The sequence below is a fragment of the Cervus elaphus genome, chromosome 25, assembly GCF_910594005.1.
Source record: "Cervus elaphus chromosome 25, mCerEla1.1, whole genome shotgun sequence".
Lineage (NCBI taxonomy): Eukaryota > Metazoa > Chordata > Mammalia > Artiodactyla > Cervidae > Cervus > Cervus elaphus.
This window is the reverse complement of record NC_057839.1, coordinates 30934240-30956625: the sequence shown is the minus strand read 5'-3', so window position 1 is coordinate 30956625 and position 22386 is coordinate 30934240. Positions and strand designations below refer to the sequence as shown.

The window sequence follows — 22386 nt, the reverse complement described above, 5'->3', positions numbered from 1 at the left end:
TCCCATATACAAAAAGATCTGTATATGGTTAATCACGGGTTCTTTACCACTAGCACCACCTGGGAAGTCGATCACTCAACACAGCATAGAATTTAACTACTTTTCATCTAAAGTATGTATCTTTATTTAGAGAATCACTTTACCACACATTTTGATTGCTTTTAAAATTAAGGTTGGAAAAAAAAATAAAAGTTGGTTTTCTTTTTTAAACACGTATTTCCTGCTATCTTTGGTAAAGAATCTGCCTGCAGTTTAGGAGATGCAGGTTTGATCTCTGGGTTGGGAAGATTCCCTGGAGGAGGAAAGGGCAACCCACTCCAGTATTCTTGTCTGGGAAATCCCATGGATGGACAGAAGAGACGGCTCGCTACAGTCCACGGGGTCACGAAGGGTTGGACTTAGCAACTGAGGGTCACACACACGTCATGCTGTCTAGGCCTCAATCATACCATTATTTATGTGTGAATATTTTTTAGTTTCTTCAGCAGGCATTTACTAAGTACTTATTTCTATTAGTACTTGCCATTATTAATAAAATGGTGATAATTTATGGACTGTTGAAATTAGATTACTGTGTGGAATTTCATTCAAGTGAAGTATCTAAAGTCATAAGTGGTTTTGATTGTTTTCCTCTTGCCTCCTTCACTTATAAGGTTTGATTCAATTTAATCTTAATGAATGCAAGTCATGTTCTTGTCTGCTCTAGATTTTCTCCAACTACAGAGGATGTTTCCAGAATAAATAAGCTCCCAGAGGCCCCATGATATAAGTGAATCACAGCAGGACTAGTTTGATTTACTTAAAATAAATAAGAATGAATTTACCATCTCGTCTAAAATACTGTGGCTTGGACACATGGGAGAAGGAGTAGTTAGGCCTAAGGTCTTAGAGTCATCTTCTTTGCAAAGTTCTAAGTCTATTGAAAACAGACTGTTCTAATTAGCTGTTCTTTTACTTAATTGAGGTTTATAAGAACTTAATGGAGTTTGAAGAGCAAAAGTACCTCAATATGCATAATAGGCTATTTGGTATCATTTTTTTTTTAATGTGACATCTAATGAGAAAGGCAGCTAACCACATCTAAGTTCTCTGTAAGAGATGAAAATAACAGAGATTACCTCAGTTGAGGCAAAACCCTCTTAAAGTAGGTGAAGGAGGCTTTAGCAAAAATGACTGATGATAAATTTATTAGTTAAGTAGGTAATTTTAGTTCTACTTGGCCAAATCATTCTAAAACAGCATTCTGGTTGGGTTGAGCCATGCTTGTAAACATTGATGACTATTTTAATTCATAGGCTCTTGTAAAGAAAATGAGTTAGGTCTCTGGGAGAACACGATCAACCCTCTAATCAGTGTGAATGTGTTTCGACTTGAATCATGCAACAAAATGAGGTTCTTTTATGTTTTCATTATAAATTTACTCCTATAATCAGTATTCATAAAAAATTGATCAGTGTCATTGAAAACAATGTGAGATTAATATTTTTAGAAAGTAGGGAATTACAAGTCACAAAATTCTCATTTGCTCAGGAATGAAATGATGCTGATAATTTGCTTATGATGTTTGAAAGTTTTACCCCAAATAAAATATCCTGTCCTTCATGGCCATCCATCATCCATTTAAAAAATTGAAGGTATCTGAGTAATATTCTGACCTTTTGATTGTGACTAATGCTTAAAGTAGGTTGGAAGATTACAAGATTGTGACTATTCTGCATTTTGATCATTTTTTTGTGGTTGGGTGATTGTGTGTTTGAAATGAATGAATGCTTTTGGAGTTGATGTTTTGGAGGACAGGGCATGCAGAAGATGTTTTTAAGGTTTGAGGAAGGTGTACTACTATCAGGCCCACCACCCAAACATATATCTCCTGGAAGAGAGAGAAAGAAAATAAAAAGAAAAAAAAAGCCACGTAAGTCAGAGTGGTCCACTTTAAATGTCTCTGGATTTCCATCAGTAGTGGGTTAGTTTAAACACCCTAACACATCTGGCTCTCCTGGGAGATGGCAGGATCGCATTTCACTAGCTCTTATAACATCAGCAGTGGACCTGCAACCTAGTGTTGGCCAGTGAAATATGAGCCAGAGTGCTAGTGTGTGAGTTCCCATATCTTCAGGACTCCACCACTCTCTGGGCCCCTTGGTGACTACAGTGAATAGTGTTCTCTCTCTCCTTCTGATTCCATAGTAAGCAGGTAGCGTGAGTGAAATATAAATCCTTTCTGTATGTTAAGCCAGTGAGTGCTTGAGGATGTTGGTTACTACAGTGTAACTTACCCTACACTGAAGCATGTCGTTTGTCAACAGATCTTGGGTTGGATGTTTGTAATGTCCTCTGCAGCACATTGATTCTCCTGTTTCTGAATCCGAGCTGAGGCGAAAACAGTCTGACTGTGAACACCAGGGGAACGTGATGGCAGGAGGCACACAGAAGAAAGAAACAAAAGGGAGACTCTTTCAAAAGCACTGGCATAAAATCTAGACATAAGCTTCAGAATGTCAGATCCCCGACAGTCACCTCTGCTTCCAGCACCCATGCTTTCCTCAAGCAAAACCAAGGATTTTTAAATGGGGGTCAGAGTTTTAACAACTGTTTACACTGTACTTCTTTGACACTCTTAGTTTAGATGGGTTTCCTTTCTTACCCGGATCCAATTTTTAAATTCGTCTCAGTCCTATTGTCCTTTAGAGGAATATATAGCTACCGTGAATGCAGTCTTGCAAAAATGCCAAGATTTCTTTCTGACTACTGAGTTTGAATAATCTTGGCCCATTCACAAGCATCTCTCCCACACGGAGCATGAAGCGCACGCTGAGTAGGCATGCAGAGATAGACACGCAAGCTGTTGAGTTTCAGATGTCAGAAGGAGGTGTATATTTCTTCGCAGAATATATTTCTTCTCAAAATATAACTGTCCAATTATTGAAAGCAGTAACTAAATAGCAATAGAGGTTTATTTCTCAAAAACTTGTGGTAGAGTTTCATGTATGTGTATTATACATGTGATTTGCTCGACAGTTGATAAGAGAAAGCTTTTTTTTTTAATAACCAGAACAGTCCCTGCTAATTTTGATTAGATAGTATTATAAAACATCATAACAGTATAATAAACAAGCTGTGGTTTTATAGAGAAAGGAGGACCAACATAGACGGTCAAGTGTTTAATATATTGTAAGTGCATATGTAGTGTCCTTAATGAGGATCTTATCTTAATCAGTTCAGTTCAGTCGCTCAGTCGTGTCCGACTCTTTGTGACCCCATGAATCACAGCATGCCAGGCCTCCCTGTCCATCACAAACTCCCAGAGTTTACTCAAACTCATGCCCATCGAGTCAGTGATGCCATCCAGCCATCTCATCCTCTGTCATCCCCTTCTCCTCCTGCCCCCAATCCCTCCCAGCATCAGGGTCTTTTCCAATGAGTCAGCTCTTCGCATGAGGTGGCCAAAGTATTGGAGTTTCAGGTTCAACATCAGTCCTTCCAATGAACACCCAGGACTGATCTCCTTCAGGATGGACTGGTTGGATCTCCTTGCAGTCCAAGGGACTCTCAAGAGTCTTCACCAACACCACAGTTCAAAAGCATCAATTTTTCGGCACTCAGCTTTCTTCACAGTCCAATTCTCACATCCATACATGACCACTGGAAAAACCATAGCCTTGACCAGGTGGACCTTTGTTGGCAAAGTAATGTCTCTGCTTTTAAATATGCTGTCTAGGTTGGTCATAACTTTCCTTGCAAGGAGTAAGCGTCTTTTAATTTCATGGCTGCAATCACCATCTGCAGTGATTTTGGAGCCCAGAAAAATAAAGTCTAACACTGTTTCCACTGTCTCCCCATCTACTTCCCATGAGGTGATGGGACCAGATGCCATGATCTTAGTTTTCTGAATGTTGAGCTTTAAGCCAGCTTTTTCAGTCTCCTCTTTCACTTTCATCAAGAGGCTTTTTAGTTCCTCTTCACTTTCTGCCATAATGGTGGTGTCATCTGCATATCTGAGGTTATTGATATTTCTCCCGGCAATCTTGATTCCAGCTTGTGCTTCTTCCAGCCCAGCGTTTCTCATGATGTACTCTGCATATAAGTTAAATAAGCAGGGTGACAATATACAGCGTTGATGTACTCCTTTTCCTATTTGGAACCAGTCTGTTGTTCTATGTCCAGTTCTAACTGTTGCTTCCTGACCTGCATACAGGTTTCTCAAGAGGCAGGTCAGGTGGTCTGGTATTCCCATCTCCTTCAGAATTTTCCACAGTTTATTGTGATCCACACAGTTGAAGGCTTTGGCATAGTTAATAAAGCAGAAATAGATGTGTTTCTGGAACTCTCTTGCTTTTTCGATGATCCAGCAGATATTGGCAATTTGATCTCTGGTTCCTCTGCCTTTTCTAAAATCAGCTTGAACATCTGGAAGTTCATGGTTCACGTATTGCTGAAGTCTGGCTTGGAAAATTTTGAGCATCACTTTACTAGCGTGTGAGATGAGTGCAATTGTGAGGTAGTTTGAGCATTCTTTGGGATTGCCTTTCTTAGGGATTGGAATGAAAACTGACCTTTTCCAGTCTTGTGGCCACTGCTGAGTTTTCCAAATTTGCTGACATATTGAGTGCAGCACTTTCACAGCATCATCTTTCTGGATTTGAAATAGCTCAACTGGAATTCCATCACTTCCACTAGCATTGTTCATAGTGATGCTTTCTAAGGCCCACTTGACTTCACATTCCAGGATCTCTGGCTCTAGGTGAGTGATCACACCATCGTGATTATCTGGGTCGTGAAGATCTTTTTTATACAGTTCTTTTGTGTATTCTTGCCACCTCTTAATATCTTCTGCTTCTGTTAGGTCCATACCATTTCTGTCCTTTATTGAGCCCATTTTTGCATGAAATGTTCCCTTGGTATCTCTAATTTTCTTGATAAACTCCATTAAAAAATGGGAGAATGAACTGCTAAGAATTCTAACACATAGTGCCCTTAAAAATGCCTGTTTATAGAAAGCATATATTTCATACGTATGTTCTTTATACATATGAACTAGATCACATGTAAATATTCAAAATCAAATGGCTGGATTTCAAGATCTATCTGTTCAAAGATTTGACTCAGATGTCTGGAAATAAATTTATGGAGCAGTTCTTCTCAAGACCTCAGTCTCTTAGTGAAACAACTGCATCAGATCATTTGTGTCGCTTCCCTTCTCTTAAAAAAGTATTCAAGTTCAATTTGATATGATCTTTTCACAGTGAATAAATGCAGGCAGGGCATGGAATTATTCTGGATTATTATAAACCCAACACAGCATTCAGTATACAATCAGATATCAGGCTTCACACTTCAAGTTGCATTCATATTTCAAGCATTTGCCTTGATTCTGCATTTGCTTTTCATGAGATTGGGGCTACTGAAAGATATTCAGATACAGAAGCAATCCTGAGACTGGGTCGTTGGATCTGGGCAGACTGTAATCAGGCTTTGTAATCTCGCAGTGGGAAACGTGAAATGAATGTCATTATATAAAAAGGGCCTCACAACAGAAATTGGTTTGCATACACACAATGTTGTTGTGAATTCTTTGAAGTGTGGCATAAAAGGAAAAGGTATAACTATTTACCGATCTACACCTGCAGAATCCAGTTAATTGCAAACCTTTAATGCCTCTGCCTCCTTGAAATTCTGTACTCCTGCTCCGCTGTGGTGAAAGACTGCACTTGTAACCCTTTTGTTCCTGATTTTTTTTTGAAAGAAATTCATAGTATTAGAAATTAAAGATACTTTTAACTGAAAAAAGTGAAAGAAAGTGAAAGTGAGTCGCTCAGTTGTGTCTGACTCTTTGTGATCCCCTGGACTGTAGCCCTCCAGGCTCCTCTGTCCATGGGATTCTCCAGTCAAGAATACTGGAGTGGGTTGCCATGCCCTTCTCCAGGGGATCTTCCCGACCCACAGATCAAACCCAGGTCTCCCACATTGTAGGTAGACTCTTTACCATTTGAGCTACCCAGGAAGCTCTTTAACTAAAACAAAAGTGTTGAAAAATTATATAAAGAATACTTTAAAATTCACATATTAAAGGTTTTATAAAGAACATATGTCACATTCTAATCATAACTCTATGATTTATTCTGTTGAAGTGGTCTAGAAATCTATTTATGAAGAAAACAGCTGGGGTAAGGTTTGTATTGACTTTTGTTCTCTCTGCTGCCTTTTTCTCTGCTTCTAAATATACCAAAGTCTTGCCATCATAAGTAAATCCAGAGTTATTCTCCCCTCTGAAATTGGCAAAGATGGGAGAAAAAAATGCCTGTGATGATGAGGATGTGGGAAATGGTCACTGTGAGAACCTGGCTGGTGTGATTATAAGTTGTTTTAACTTTTTAAAAATAGTAACTAAACAGTATATATTAGGATTACCAAATATAGTTATGCTATTTATTTCAATTACTAATTCTAGAATTTAGGTCTGAGAAGACAGCTGCACGTAGACTTCTATCCACAGGGCCATTTATCAATATTAATAATGTAAAAAAATTGAGAGCACCCTAATGTTGTATTATATAATTTTATTCATATAAATTTATAGATTTAAATTTATGGTTTTAAAGAATATTCCACAAGATAAAAAAAAAAAGTTATGGAAAAAGTGGAAGAGCAGGACAAAAATTTTTACGTACCTATTATCCTTAATAATATGTGTTATAATGATATATTAATATATGAAGGAGACTGGAATCAATGTAAAGAAAAACTATTGTGTCTGAGTGGTACTAAATTTTATTACAAGGTATTTATTGTCTGTTTTTCTCTTTCTCACATTTTATAGGAGTCTGTATTGCCATTGTAATAAGAAAAAGTCGATTTTTTTAGAAAATACTGTAGCTTTTTTTATAAAATAAGTGTTACCCACAACCTATATGTGATATACAAGTCCTCTTCCTACTTTTTTGGTTTTCCTGTTTCTATTTTATTTTTAAAAAAGTATTTTGCTCTCTGTAATGTTTTGGTACTCTACTTGCTCAGTGAACAGTTTATATTTGGAACATTTCCCTCATGATACTAAATATTTTTATATCAACATTTTTAGTAATGGATAATTTTAAAAAATTATATCATCATGCCATAGTTTAAGTATTTCCTTATTATTCAATATTCATTTTTTCCTAATTTCTACTTTGTACATATTTGTTATAACTTTATGGGAATGGTCTCTTTCCCTCACCAAAATGTCATTTGAACATCATTAGTGATCTATCTTCATCATTGTATTTAATAGTTCCCTTTTGACGTGTCTGACTTTAGATATTTGACTTCTTGTATTTATGAATAGTATGCTGACGTCCAGGGTCAGCAAATTATGACCAGTGGGCCGTGGGATCTGTTTTGAACAGTTCATGGTGTTTGCTTTTCTTAAAGGGTTGTAAAAAAAAATGGCCCCAAAATAAAGAGAAATATGTGAAAGAGACTATGTGGCCTGTAAAAACTAACAGGTTTACTATTTTGACCTTTACAGGAAAAGTTTTCTGAACCCTGAGCTAGACTCATAAAAGCAATGGTTCCTTGTTCTTGATCCTTATTCTTGTCTTAGTTTCTGTATAATTTCATAACCAAATTGGCATATGTTTATATCTAAATTTGCATATAATGTCTAAATTTGACAAGATTATAAAAATTTTTATCCTCTATGATTAACACAGATGTTTTGAAGCATGTAATTAAAGAATTAATTCCTATGTGAATTATTTTATCTATTTTCTATAACACTGATGTTTTGAAGCGTGCAATTTAAAAGTTAATTCCTATGTGAATAATTTTATCCATTTTCTTCTTTATGTAACCTTTAGAAATAACCATTAAAAAATAGAAAGTGTAAATTCATAAATAATGAAAATGTGCTCAGTGTTTTGATATATTTTTAAGGAGAGAATGGAGAAAACATAGAGGCTGAGTTATTAGTTTCTAACATGCTGCATTTTTTGATCATTGATATAAAAAAGTAAACGGACCTTCTGCATTCTTTATTCTTCAAATTACACAACGCTATTTAATCATTATAAAAGTGCATTCTCTGAACCCTATAAAAGTGCCATAGTTTTGTACTACATTAGCATTATTTGAATATCATCATACACGAAACTGTTCATTGAGTGCTTACTGTGTGCCAGATACTGCACTTGACAGTTTTGAGGTTGAATGTGAATCTTGTGTCTGAATTTCCACCAACTTTTCTGCCCTCTGGCAACTTGTTCCACTTTCCTGAACCTCAGTTTCCTCATTTGCGAATGAGGATAATTATATTATCTCTGTCAGAAGTTTATGATGCGGACTTAGTGAGATCATCCATCATTGTTTGACCTGGTTTCCAACACAGAGTGATAGTTTATTGAATAAAGAGCTAAGCACCTGCATAAATATTTAAATAGGATGCATATATTCAGATCCTGGCTCTGCTACAAAGCAATGATGGGTGAGTTACTTTATTCCTCTGAGCCTCAGTTAATGGACGTGTAAATTGGAAATGGTAATAGACATCCTGGTGTCTCAGTAGTAAAGAAATCACCTGCCAATGCAGGAGACACGGTTTTGATCCCTGGGTTGGGAAGATCCTCTGGAGGACGAGATGGCAACCCACTCCAGTATTCTTGCTTGGGAAATCCCACGGACAGAGAAGCCTAGTGGGCTACAGTCCATGGGGTCGCAAAAGAGTTGGACACGATTTAGTGACTAAATAGCAAGTAGTACCTACTGTGCATTATGATCACATGCATGTAAAATCCTTAGAATGCTTTCTGGCAGGTAAATGCTCAATAAATATTGGCCATTAATTTTTACAATTTCTGTTATCATAGTTTTTTCCCTCACTATAATTAGCATTGGTAACTTCAGAATTTTATAAAAATATCAAAAATAGAGTTGTGAGTGTATCGGGAATACAAAAGCTACTCTTTTATGCCTTTTAGTTATCTTAAAAAATATGCCTGTTTGTGTGGAATATACTGTTGTTACTTGTTTTAATTTGGATACATCAGACATGTAAAACTGCCTATCAAAACATCAGTGACATTTAAGTGACAGAACACCTGGATAAGTTTCAGAACTACTGATGTTCTAACGTGGCAGGAAAATTTATAGGCATATTATTGTGGCAATCAGTGATCCCTCCACCCCTTCCTCGTGTCAGAGACTCCTTTCTTGCGCTTAGAGGCAGCTCTGAATCTTAAGAGAGCACCGTGAACACCAAGTGATCACATGAGAAGATTGTTCAATTTGTTAAATAGAACTGGGGATATTTGAAACTGTGAATCAAATAACTCTTGAGTTCATGTATGTATTTGCCTGTACATAAGATGGAAAGGTATGTATATGGTATAAAGAGGTCACATGAGACCAAAATCCAACTAAATTGAGTTAGTTAATTTATGTCCACAGTCATTTCTGAACTATCTGTGAACATCAGGGATGAGAATTCATGACTAAATTTTAATTTAAAATAACCTAGAACACACTGTCTTTTAAAGAAAATGAAACAATAATGTTAATCTTTGCTTTCAGGGAATACGGAGCCATTGATGATGTAGATATTGATCTGCATATTGATGTTAGCTTTCTTGATGTAAGTATCGACTTATGTTAAATGATTGCTGCATTTATAAAACACTTTTATTCTTGGAAGAGATTTAATTTTAGTTTCTCTTATAATACTATTAGAAACATAATGACTTTGTTAAAGTGATTTATGAAGAAATGCTATGACTGGTTGAAAAAGCAGAGATTTTGCATATGTTTTCTCCATCAGTTCTTTTAATATTTCCTTAAAATTATGGGTTTGTATCAGTAGTATAGTATGTCCTTATTTGTTAAGTTTTCATTTGAATTTTCAAATGAAGACAAAAATTAAAAGTACTTTGACTTTCATTTCGTAGACCTGTATTTGAGATAATTTGTAGACCTTAATGATAAACACTTCTTCAAAATAAGTTTTAAAAGCATATATATTTTTTATTTTGGAAAAAAATCAAGAACTCTAAAAGATGACTAATTCATCTTTCAAATATTTGCACAGGAGGAGATTGCTGTAGCATGGGAAGTAATTCGAACAGAACCTATAATTGTCCGATTACACTGTTCTCTTACACAGTATTTGAATGGCCCAGGTTAGTTTCATTTTCCTGTTATTTTGCATATTCATCAGTTGTGCACTGTGCATGAAGTACAATATGGTTCATTTGGTAATTCTGAACATAATTGAGGCTATCTTGATAATGCTTTTTAAATATACTTGCGTCCTAGCAGAGGTGCTATATCACCAACATAATTTATGTAAACAGAAACATACAACATTTAGTTTTATAGTTTTCAGAAGCTGATGAGTTGCTGTGAAAGAAAAACAGTAAAACCTAAAAGAGAATTGTATATATAATGAACACTTAGTAACTATACTTAGAGTTGCCCTTCGGTTTAATTTTTTGCGTTTCTGAACCTGATATTTAATTTTAATTTATCTTTGATTACTAATGAATTTAGCCTGTGTAACATATTTCTTTTTTGAAAATGAAGTATTAATAATATTTTTGTTTTCTATTACCTGAAGGGATGATTTTGATGTATCTGAAGGAAGAACTATTTATAACAAAGGACCCTATTATCATTCTTGCCAAGACTTACTGGATTTAAATGTAATCTATATGTATTATGGGGCTTCCCTGGTAGCTCAGCTTCTAAAGAATCTGCCTGCAATGCAGGAGACCCCGGTTCCATTCCTGGGTTGGGAAGATCCGCTGGAGAAGGGATTGGCTACCCACTCCAGCATCCTCGGGCTTCCCTAGCGGCTCAGCTGGTAAAGAATCGCCTGCAACGTGGGAGGCCTGGGTTCGATCCCTGGGTAGATGGCTAGCAATTGATGCAGGTATCATCTCAGGACTACGCAGGGCTCAGCTGGGACTAGCAACTGAAGTGTCTCCTTTGTGCGGTTTAGCTTCTTGTAGCATGGTGACTGGACTCCAAAAGCAAGTGTTCCAAGAAAGGGGCTGTGGTAAAAGGCTCACGGAGTCTCCCACTGTATTCTATTCATTAAAATAGTCAAAGAGCCCACCCAGAATCAAGGGACACAGGCATAGATGGTGTGTCTTGGAATTGTAGACTTTTTTTAATCTTCTGGACACACAGTACTGTGGTCTCTGCATGTTTTGCTTTAGGTGTATCAAGGAGCTTACATCTGTTGTTAGTTTTCACATAAGAAAACTATCTGCCCTTTCATGTTTATGAAATATATAGGAAAGTCTCCATTTTGAAAATATTTCTGTTGTCATCACTTTTTAATTATTGTATAGTGTATTCTACCTAAATAATCAACATGCAGTAACATATAGTAACTGATGTGACCTAATACTAGGCAAAGACAAATAGAGGTGACATATTTTTATTTTGATTATAGGTACAGAAATAAATATATTTATAAATGCAAAAAAAATATATAGACAGAAATGCAATAAAGAAGGAAAATAATTCCTTATAATCCCTTTATACTGAGGAACGAATAAATCAGTTGGTGTTGTTTGTTTTCTGTACACATGTGACTTATTTTCATAAGGTTGACATTGAATTGTATTAATAGCTGTGTACCTTAATGTTATGAGCCTTTCCTCCAGTCATTAAATATCCTAAAGCAGAATGATGTGTAATATCTGCATAATAATTTAGCCTGTAGATATATGTGTTTTTGCTATTTCCCCCACATATTGTGGGGACATTTTTCTTTCTTTAGTGATTTGAAATATACTTATTCTGTTTTATTCTGATGGTGATTAAAAGAAAAAGAAGCCCTCATGTCTGAACTATTTTTTTTTTAATTAACAGGGTTAGGAACAAATGTGGGTCATTTCATCTCTACTCACTCAGTTCCATCTGTGTGAGATGACAGTGTGGCATACTTTTATGTAACCTTTACCACTGTTTCATGTGTTTATATAATCTTGAATTTTGGGCAGAGGTTTTCCTTCACAATATCTTTTAAAGATTAATCATATTTGCATGGTTTTATAAATATGTCAACAATTATGTTTTAATTCATGTTCAGATGATTTGTTGTTCAGTACCATTTATTCAGTTTCACAACTCATTCATAATTTAATTCTTAATTTTTCATCTCTGTTAATTGATTTACATGTTTAATAATTTGTAAGCTAAAGAAACGTGAGGGTTATGCTTCATTTTTCATACTGGAGAATGATTCTTTTTTTTGTGAACAAGACAAATTTAACCAGGTATAAATTTATGAGCTCATAATAGTTCCCCCCAAAAGGCTCAAGTGCTTTAGAAACTTCTGCTAGTTTGTGTGTTCAGTTCTGTCGCTCAGTCGTGTCTGACTTTTTGCGACTCCATGGGCCACAGAATGCCAGGCCTCCCTGTCCAACACCAACTCCTGGAGCTTATTCAAACTCATGTCCATTGAGTCAGTGATGCCATCCAACCATCTCACCCTCTGTTGTCCCCTGCTCCTCCCACCTTCAATCTTTCCCAGCATCAGGGTCTTTTCCAATGAGTCAGTTCTTCACATCAGGTAGCCAAAGTATTGGAGTTTCAGCTTCACCATCAGTCCTTCCAATGAATATTCAGGATTTCCTTTAAGATTTCCTTTAAGATTGACTGGTTGGATCTCCTTGCAGTCCAAGAGACTTTCAAGGGTCTTCTCCAACACCACGGTTCAGAAGCATCAATTCTTTGGTGCTCAGCTTTCTTTTTCTTTTTTTTTTTATTAGTTGGAGGCTAATTACTTCACAACATTTCAGTGGGTTTTGTCATACATTGATATGAATCAGCCATAGATTTATAGTCCATCTCTCACATCCATACATGACCACTGGAAAAACCATAGCTTTGACCAGATGGACCTTTGCTGGCAAAGTAATGTCTCTGCTCTTTAATATGCTGTCTAGGTTTGTCAGAGCTTTTCTTCCAAGGAACAAGGACCTTTTAATTTCATGGCTGCAGTCACCAAAGTTTGTGAAGTATATGAATTCTGTTCCTTTGGGAGAAATCTGTCTTGATTGTGTTTGTGTTTTGTTGCGTGTACTTATTGATCTTTTTCCCCTCATTTTCCTTGATATTGTTGTTTTTGTTGTTGTTCTTTAGTCATCAAGTCATGTCCAACTCTTTTGCTAAGCCATGGACTGTAGCCTGCCAGGCTCCTCTGTCCATGGGATTTCCCAGGCAAAAATACTGGTTGCCATTTCCTTCTCCAGGAGATCTTCCCAATACTGGTTGCCATTTCCTTCTCCAGGAAATCTTCCCAATACTGGGGTCGAATCCCGCACTGGCATGGAGATTCTTTACCACTGAGCCACCTGGGAAGCCCCTTCCTTGTCATTACCATTTATATATTTATTTTTGATTGCTATGCTTAGATCTTATTCCACCTCAAGGAAGTTTTATGCAGTCATTTTTTTGTTGTTTTTCCTTCTTTATCTGTCCTCCACAGTATATGCAGATTGGGCCTAATTCCTGTGTACTTCATGCTTCTTATCATTTGTCTTAGTCTTTTGCCCATCACCTCTGATTTTATAGGTTACTTTTCCATTAATCTTCTACTACATTAAGCAAACTTTTTCATCATTTAGTCTTTGATTTAATGTTCCCCTTCTGTTTTCAATTTGATTGCAGTCTCTACTGATATCATATTTATATATCAATTGCTTTTCTTTTATTTATGCATCGTTTGGAATTTTGTTGTGAACAAAATCAGCAGTCGCCCAAGACACATAATTTTGTTCTTGTAGATGTGAATTTTGTTTCCCTCAGAATTCAGGCAGTGTTAAAATGCACTTCTTTCAAAAATTAGTGTGGCTAGTGTATAATTTCTTCCATTAAGAAGAATAAAGACTCTCTGTAATGAAAGCAGAAAATACAGAAGTGTGAGGAAAAAAACAGTAAAGAGGATTCCACATTCATTCCGTTCTATAGTTAGAAGAACAAGAACCTCAGATATGCAGATGACACCACCCTTACGGCAGAAAGGGAAGAACTAAAGAGCCTCTTGATGAAAGTGAAAGAGGAGAGTGTAAAAGTCCTCTTAAAACTCAACATTCAGAAAACTGAGATCATGGCATCTGGTCCCATCACATCATGGCAAATAGATGGGGAAACAATGGAAACAGTTAGAGACTTTATTTTGGGGGGCTCCAAAAACACTGCTAATGGTGACTGCAGCCATGAAATTAAAAGATGCTTGATCCTTCGAAGAAAAGCTATGGCCAACCTAGACAACATATTAAAAAGCAGACACATTACTTTACCAACAAGGTCCATCTAGTCAAAGCTATGTTTTTTCCAGTAGTTGTATATGGATGTGAGAGTTGGACTATAAAGAAAGTTGAGCACTGAAGAATTGATGCTTTTGAGTTGTGTTGCTGGAGAAGCCTCTTGAGAGTCCCTTGGATTGTGAAAAGATCAAATCAGTCAATCCTAAAGGAAGTCAACCCTGAATATTCATTGGAAGTACTGATGCTGAAACTGAAGCTCCAATATTTTAGCCACCTGATGCGAAGAGCCCACTCATTGAAAAAGACCCTGATGCTGGGAAAGAGTGAGGAAAAGAGGGTGGCAGAGGAAAAGAGGGTGGCAAAGGATAAGATTGTTCAATGTCATCACCAACTCAGTGGACGTGAATTTGAGCAAACTTTGGGAGATACTGAAGAACAGGAAAGCCTGGTTTGCCGCAGTCTGTGGAGTCACAGAGAGTTGAATATGACTTAGTGACTGAACAACAACAAGATTAGTTCCATCTGTTCCATTTGTAGCAAAATTTGCTTAAAGTTTCTCTCATATGAGGATGGCATTATTCCAAGTTTCTGGTCCTTTTGCTGGGTTTCTCCTATTTCTAAAATGCAGCGATTATGATAAGGCTTGTTCAGGGCGATTGACTCACTTTGTCAGCTTAACTAGTAAATTTCCCCAAAGACTATGTTTTTTACTCAGAGAAATTTAAGGAAGAATATGATTTAAAATTAGGAATAATATGAAATAGAGACAAGGATACTAAAAAGAAACATAGAATTTATTATTCTAGAAAAAATAATGAGAGTTTATCCTAGTTTACGATTTGGATCATTGCAAGCAAATAAGTAGATGAGAAAGTATTTCTTGAAGATTGTTTTGCAATGTCTTTGACAATATCAACATTTATAGTAAAATGAACTTGCAAAAAATGTATGACTTGCAAAAATCCAAGATTTAGGCTGACCTAGTTAACAGTTCTTTTTGAAGAGCATTTGTTCCTCGGTTTGGAGAATGTATGAGTAATACTTATCTGAACTATAACATTTGGCCAGGGCTAATCTGACAGTGTATCTGTGAGTGAACAGAAATGATAAGAATTGAAGAAATAACCTCCTTATCCACTTTGAAGTTAAAGATTATTTTCATTGTACATGGGGAAATATATTTTAAATAAGAAGACAAGATTGTTATGATTTTTATGGTACTATATATTTTTTTGAAAATTGCTGGTATGTAAGTCTAGTCTATGGTCTCAAGGTCACGGCTGCTTTTTGTTTAAAGTGACACACAGCTAACATTATTAAAAATGTTTTCTTGTGCAAATCATCTCATTATTGATACCACTATATTTATATGATCAGAGTTGGAATAATTTCCACCTGTCTTGAGCAACCCTCACTTATTGCTTTCCCAACCTAAATTATGAGAGACAAGGAAAAACTGAATAATCTTCCCTTTTAAAACAAAAAATATTTTAGTAGTTTATCTTCTTCATTCTTTCGTCCCCAAAAATGTATTTTGTGAGGAATTTGGTTGAGGTAAACTTTTAATTTAGGGAGAATAAGTATTTCTATGATATTTATTACTTTTCCTGTAAAGGGTCATTTACTTGTAGATTCTACTTTTATATTTATTTATTTGTAGATTCTACTCTTAATAGTCTACTTAAAAGACTACTTTTAGCTAAATTTATACCTGAATATTTGTTTACTCCTGGAGGAGGAAATGACACCCACTCCAATATTCTTGCCTGGAAAATTCCATGAGCAGAGGAGCCTGATGGGCTACAGTCCATGGGGTCGCAAAGAGTCAGACATGACTGAGCATACAGACACACATTTGTTCATTTGCTTAGTGGGTCTTTGATATTCCATTTTATTTTCTAGCTGATTATTTTGGCTAGTAAATATTATTACTTTTAAAAACATTTTAAAAATTAATATAAAGCATTTTCAGGTTTACAGAAAAACTTCAGAGTCAGTATAGAGTCCCCATACATGTATATCCAATTTAACTGATTACTAACATCTTGTTTGAATACATTAAATACATTTCAGTAGCTAATTGCATTCATTAATTTTAATAGTATACGAATTTTGTCACTTGAATTTTGGAATATTTTTGGAAGTAACATCTTGTTAGCTCTTTCAGTTTATTCCAAAATTTGGGGTCATTCAGATTTTATACTACTAATTGAGTCAATGTTTGTGACATTTAGTTTCTGCTAATTCATAGTATGAATAAGTTTTGGTCTTTGTATTATTAATTTGTAGGAATAATTTATATATTTTGGATAAATAGCTGTGTGTATTATATCTCTTCTCTCTTTCTCCCTTTGTCTTATACAATTATCTTCGGTGAAGATTTCAGTTCTTCTAGTGCATTTTGAATTTTTTTCTGCATTTTTAAAAGCCAGGCCCCTTTCATTTTTCTGCCTCCATCTTCCCAGTTTCTTTTTCCATCTGCCAGAGAAGAGATTGTGTCTTCTTAAATCTTCTTAGAACACACTCTGTTCTAATTTTTTCATCTTTTTCTTTAAAGAATAATTCCCCTGAGTTTTCAAGTTAGGATTTTTTAAATTCACTTTTCTATAGCCCTGGGTTTGGGATGCATGGAATTGAAGTTAAGTATTCTCTATTAAGGATTAGAATGTTTGCTGGAAAGAAACTGATGGGTGATTAGCACCAGTTTTCTTTGATCAGTGGAGTGTTTGTATCCCAGACTAATGGCCAAGACAGGGAATGAGGCAGGTGGGGATACCAGCCTGCTTTGCTGTGTGGAGCATGTGTGGTCTGAGAATGTATAGTAATTAGACAGTCTTAGTTCTAATGATCTGTTATTGCAACAGTTAGTAAGAATGGTACTACCCATGCTCTCGTACAAGGTCATCTTTTTATTTGCATACTAGCTTCCATCCTCTTTCATCTAACTAACACACCCTTCTCTCTCCTTACACTGCGCATGTCTCTTTCTTCTAAAAGATTCCCATTAGTTAAAAAAAAAAGTCCTCTCATTTTTAAAACAAACACCTTTAGACCTCAAATCACTCTTCATTTAGTTCCTAGCACTCTGCTTCCCATGACTGTTGTTTCTTCTTTAGACTTGTCTCTGTTAACTTGCTTCATTTTCCCCCTCCTTTTTCTCCTTGAATATGCTGTAGATGTGTTTTGGATGCATCATTTCACAATCAGGGCTCTTGTCAGTGTCACCAGTGACTTGAATATTGCTTAATGACCCGATGACCAATTTGGAGTCTTCATCTTAATTAACTTAGCAGCATATTATAACAGTTGTTTATCCCCTCCTTGGAAAACTTTTGTGAACATATGTCCATATCAGCAGCATTCTGGAATCTTCCATCCTCCTAGCTATTCCTCTTCAACCTTCTCTGTGGAGCCTCTAGATACTGGGTGGCTCAGGCCGAATCCTTAACTTCTGTCTTCCATCTACACTCACTCACAGCTTCTCATCCAGCCTCATGCCTTTAAATACATATAAGTTCTGACTCGTCCAAATGTATTTCTTTAGCATGTTTCTCTCATCCAAGTGTGTAAATACTGGATTTCTCTAGTAGCCTACTTAACCTTTTCCACTTAAGTGACAAACAAGCATTTCAAATTTACAGTGAGCATGGGTGCTTAGTCGTGTCTGACTCTTTGCGACCCTGTGGACTATAGCCTGCCAACCTCCTCTGTCCATGGAATTCTCCAGGCAAGAAGAATACTGGAGTTGGGTTGCCATTTCCTCCTCCAGGGGATCTTCCCCACCGAAATTTACAATATCCAGAGTGAAACTGCCAATCTTCCCCACTGCTCCTACAGTCCTTCACCCAGAAATTTGTAAGTTTTATACTTCCGGTTGCTCAAGCCAAAATCCTTTGATTCATCCTTGACTCCATTCTTTTTCTGATACTTTGAATTCAGTCCATCAGCAAAACCTGTCAGATCTCCCAGAGAGTGTGAATCCAGAACGTTCACCACCTTCACTAATCCCAGCTGCCATGCTCTTCCCTTAAGTACTGTAAGCTCTGGGCTGAGTTTCCTGTTTCTGCCTTTGGTCTTTACAGAAGATCCTGTAAAGAAGGAGCTGCCTGTGCTCCTTCTCTCATCTCATCTCCTCACGAGATACCTTGTTCACTCCTCTCCGACTCCCCTTGGTGGTCCTACAGTGGTGAAGCACATTTCTTCCTTAGGGGCAGTGTTTCCTCTGGCCAGGACCGTTTTCTTTCTGCCGTATTATCTAATGTTGAAGTCTTTTTATGCCCACCTAACCTTTAGCCCCCTCCCCCGTTTTCCTTCTTTATTTTTTTTTCCTTCTTTATTTTTATCCAGAGCCTTTATCACTCTGTGACATTTTACCTGTTTTCTTATCTGCTTTCTATCCATCTCCCCCTGTTTACTAAGGCTTATAAGGGCAGGGGTGTTTGTGTTTGTATGTTTTGCAGCTCTATCTATAGTGGCTGGCACAGAAGGAACATAATAAATACCCTTTAAACCAGTGAATAATGAATGGTGAGTGACTCTTTTGGTGGTTGTCAGTTTCATAAGCAGCATAGTTACTAGCTTACAGAAATGCACATATCTGATAAAAACATTAAGCACACAAGATGGTGTGCAGTGAAAAGTGAATTTCCCTATGCCTTACTGTCATTCTCCATTGTTTTATTCTTAAAAAAGGATCTATGTGTATACAAACATGTCTCTCTTACACCTAAAGAATAGAGTGCAAACTGTAATACACATTGCTATTTACACTTAATATATATTTTTGAAAATCATCATTATTATACATATTGTACACTTACATATACATATATTTATACATTAGTATATAACATGGAAGGAAAGCTGTGACAAATCTCACAGTGTATTAAGAAGCAAGGACATCATTTTGTCCACAAAGGTCCATGTAGTCAAAGCTATGGTTTTTCCAGTAGTCATGTACCGATGTGTGAGTTGGTTCATAAAGAAGGTTGAGCACTGAAGAATTGATGCTTTTGAATTGTGGTGCTGGAGAAGATTCTTGAGAGTCCCTTGGACAGCAAGGAGATCAAGCCAATCAATCCTAAAGGAAATCAAACCTGAATATTCATTAGAAGGACTGATGCTAAAGCTGGAGCTCCAATACTTTGGCCACTTGATGCAAAGAGCTGAGTCATGGGAAAAGACCCTGATAATGAGAAAGACTGAAAGCATAAGAAGACAGAAGACAAAAAAGTGGCAGAGGAGAGATGGTTAGCATTAATGAGATAGCATTAATGACTCAATGGACGTGAATCTGGGCAAACTCTGAGAGCTAGTGACAGACAGGGAAGCCTGGAGTGCTGCATTCCATTGGGTCGCAAAGAGTTGGACACAACTTAGTGACTCAACAACAACAATAGCAGCCTAGAATGATCTCCAGAATCTCTATATAAAGCATAAGTAACCACGTGTAGCATTGTGTGTAGACTACTTTACAATGTGTATGTATGTGTATATACATATTACGTACACATAGTAATATATATATATTACTTTTCAGTCTTTTTCCTGGCTGATAGTTGAGTTTCAACTCAATATTTAGACTGTTTTTTTGTTTTTCCTTTGCAGTGCCCACTGTTGATGTCTTTCAGATTTCCACAAAAGAGAGATTTGGCCTGGGACATCAGCTGAAAAAGTAAGTTTTCCAATGAGTGAAAAGCAAATTTCTATTAAAGAGAACTGAGTTCTCATTTTGCTTGCCACCCCCACCCCATTTTTATTCAGCACAGCTTTTTGAAGTAAATGCCTCGGGAGAGGAATTCATCCTGATGCTTGGAGGCACATCAATAATTTAGCTGGCGCAGCACACTTTTAGAACTGGGCCAGATTCCACCAGCCCCGCCCCCTACCCCCCACCCCCGCCCCCCAGCCAGGATTCTTTCTCATCCCTGCAACAGCCTGCCTTCCACCTAAGAAGGTAGGCATGTGAAAATCAGAAAATAAACTCTTAATGTTTAGAATTCCACATCTTTGAAATAAAATTCAATTTACAACTTATGTTTAGCACTTTGTATTATGTAGTGTTTTCTTTTTAAGGACTCTGAAGAGAAATTTCCTCAGTTTTCTATATTGAATTAGGTATGTTTTTCCAGCTTAATTGGCTTTGTTTTTTCGATTGAACTTTGTTTTTCAAGCCAGTATCTTACAGGTCTTGGAGCGAAGCATGGAGCCTGCCTTCTCTGTTAAGCCATTCAAGTTATGTACCACCTTCCCTTGCCACATCTTCCCCCCCCCCCCCCCCCACCATGATTTTATTTTCCTTCACCAATTTTCTCCTTCGTTTTAAAATTTATTTTTAATTTAATGACTTTACTTTTTAGATCGGTTTTAGGTTCACAGCAAAATTGAGAGGAAGGTACTGAGATTGCCTCCTGCCTTCACACATACATAGCTTCCCTATTATCAACATCTCCTACCAAGTGGCACATTTGTTACAACTGGTGAATCTGTATTGACTATGATTATCACCCAAAGTCCAGCGTTCTACTTTATGTTATTTTGTAAGCCACTTAAGAAATATTTTGGGAGAGTGAAATGACATTGGTCCAAACCAGATAAGAAACATACAAGTACAGAAGTGTAGAAATAGCTTCCTACCCGTACTGGCATTTGAGTACATCATTTGGGCTCAGAAAAAGTAATGATGTGTGTAATCCCCAACCCTGAGAAATTAAGGAAATCTGTATTCTATATTCACTGTTTAATCACATTATAGAATATGTTTAGTTGCTGAGGCATGTCCAACTCTTGTGACTCTACAGACTAGAGCCTGCCAGGCTCGTCTGTCCATGGGGTTTCTGGAGTGGGTTGCCATTTCCCACTCCAGGGGATCTTCCTGACCCAGGGATCAAACACAGGTCGTCTACGTTGCAGGTGGTCTCCTTCTTGGCAGGCAGATTCTTTACCAACTGATCCACCAGGAAATAGCCTTTCAAAAAAGTTATTTACTTTTATGTATAGATTTTAGTTATGTGGACAGTTTGGTATATGAACTGGAACTTTTTTTTCATCAGTTTTAGTCTAATTTGGTTTCTTTCCTTAATTTTAAATAACTGGGTTTGCCTGTGATCCTCTCATCTAATATAATATATAATAAAATTCAAAACCTGATCTCATTCTCAGAATAAGTCATAAGAGGGAATTGAAATATAAAGAGGTTATTTTCCCAGAAACATACAGCAAGTTAGGAAGGCAGATTTAGAATCTAGGCCTTTTGTTATTGCCCAGGAAATAAGAAACGCCCATTAAATTTTGCTGTGATTCTTCATCTTTTGTGTTTCTGGCAATAAGACAGACTCTAAACCACAGCAGTAGCTGCAGCAGTTCATGCAGTGCTGCGTTTTTGTTAAGTACTTTGAATAATGATGTACATCACCACCCTTAATCTTCATAACAACCCTATCAAGCAGGTACTATACCCTCCATGTTTCCTAGATGATGAAGCCCAGGCGCAACTTGCTTTAAGCTCACACACTGAGAGAGTGGTAGAGCCAGGATTTGATTCCACATCAGTATTTTTGATTCACCCACTAATCTGTCTCTCATACAATCCTAGATACTCCCTTGCCTTAATAAGGCTTGGAATATATTTTCAGCATTGAATAGATATTGGGGAAAACGTGAAGTCATTAAAAGAGCCTGGAGGAAAAAATAACTGACTCCAAACATGTAATATAGTGATCAGTCTTGAGTAGGCCATCTATTAGTCAAAGGCTAAGCATATCACAGACTATGGAAATAATCTTAAACTCTTTATGTTCAATTGGCATTAATCAAACTTAAGCTACTTTTTAAAAGGAAACGTATATTGTGAATCTCCAGCAGTGCCTTAAGTACATGCAAATAAAGCATAGTATAAATTATTCACATGTTGAGTTCAAATTTATAAACCAATATTCAATTTATAACTGATGTGCAAATTGAAATAAAAACTCGCTTTTTCAAATTAATACAGGAATTTAACTTGATGGATGATGTCATTTCGCTGCAGCTGTTTCACCACCACAGTTTGAACACAGTACTGGTTACAGTGGTGGTGCACACTTCTTTTGAAATCACCATGTAGAAAATCATCACATTGCCCATGTATACTCCCATT

General features: G+C 36.7%; 1 protein-coding gene across 4 annotated transcripts in view; it reads left to right on the top strand.

Moving 5' to 3' along the window:
* Nucleotides 1-22386, top strand: part of PARP8 (poly(ADP-ribose) polymerase family member 8) — a 187905-nt gene that overhangs the window by 111894 nt on the left and 53625 nt on the right. For all 4 annotated transcript variants that reach the window (XM_043887120.1, XM_043887119.1, XM_043887117.1 and 1 more), the window contains 3 exons: nucleotides 9544-9604; nucleotides 10055-10145; nucleotides 19857-19923. In XM_043887120.1, coding sequence (XP_043743055.1) covers nucleotides 9544-9604; nucleotides 10055-10145; nucleotides 19857-19923 — 219 coding nt within the window. The remainder of the gene's footprint in view (nucleotides 1-9543; nucleotides 9605-10054; nucleotides 10146-19856; nucleotides 19924-22386) is intronic.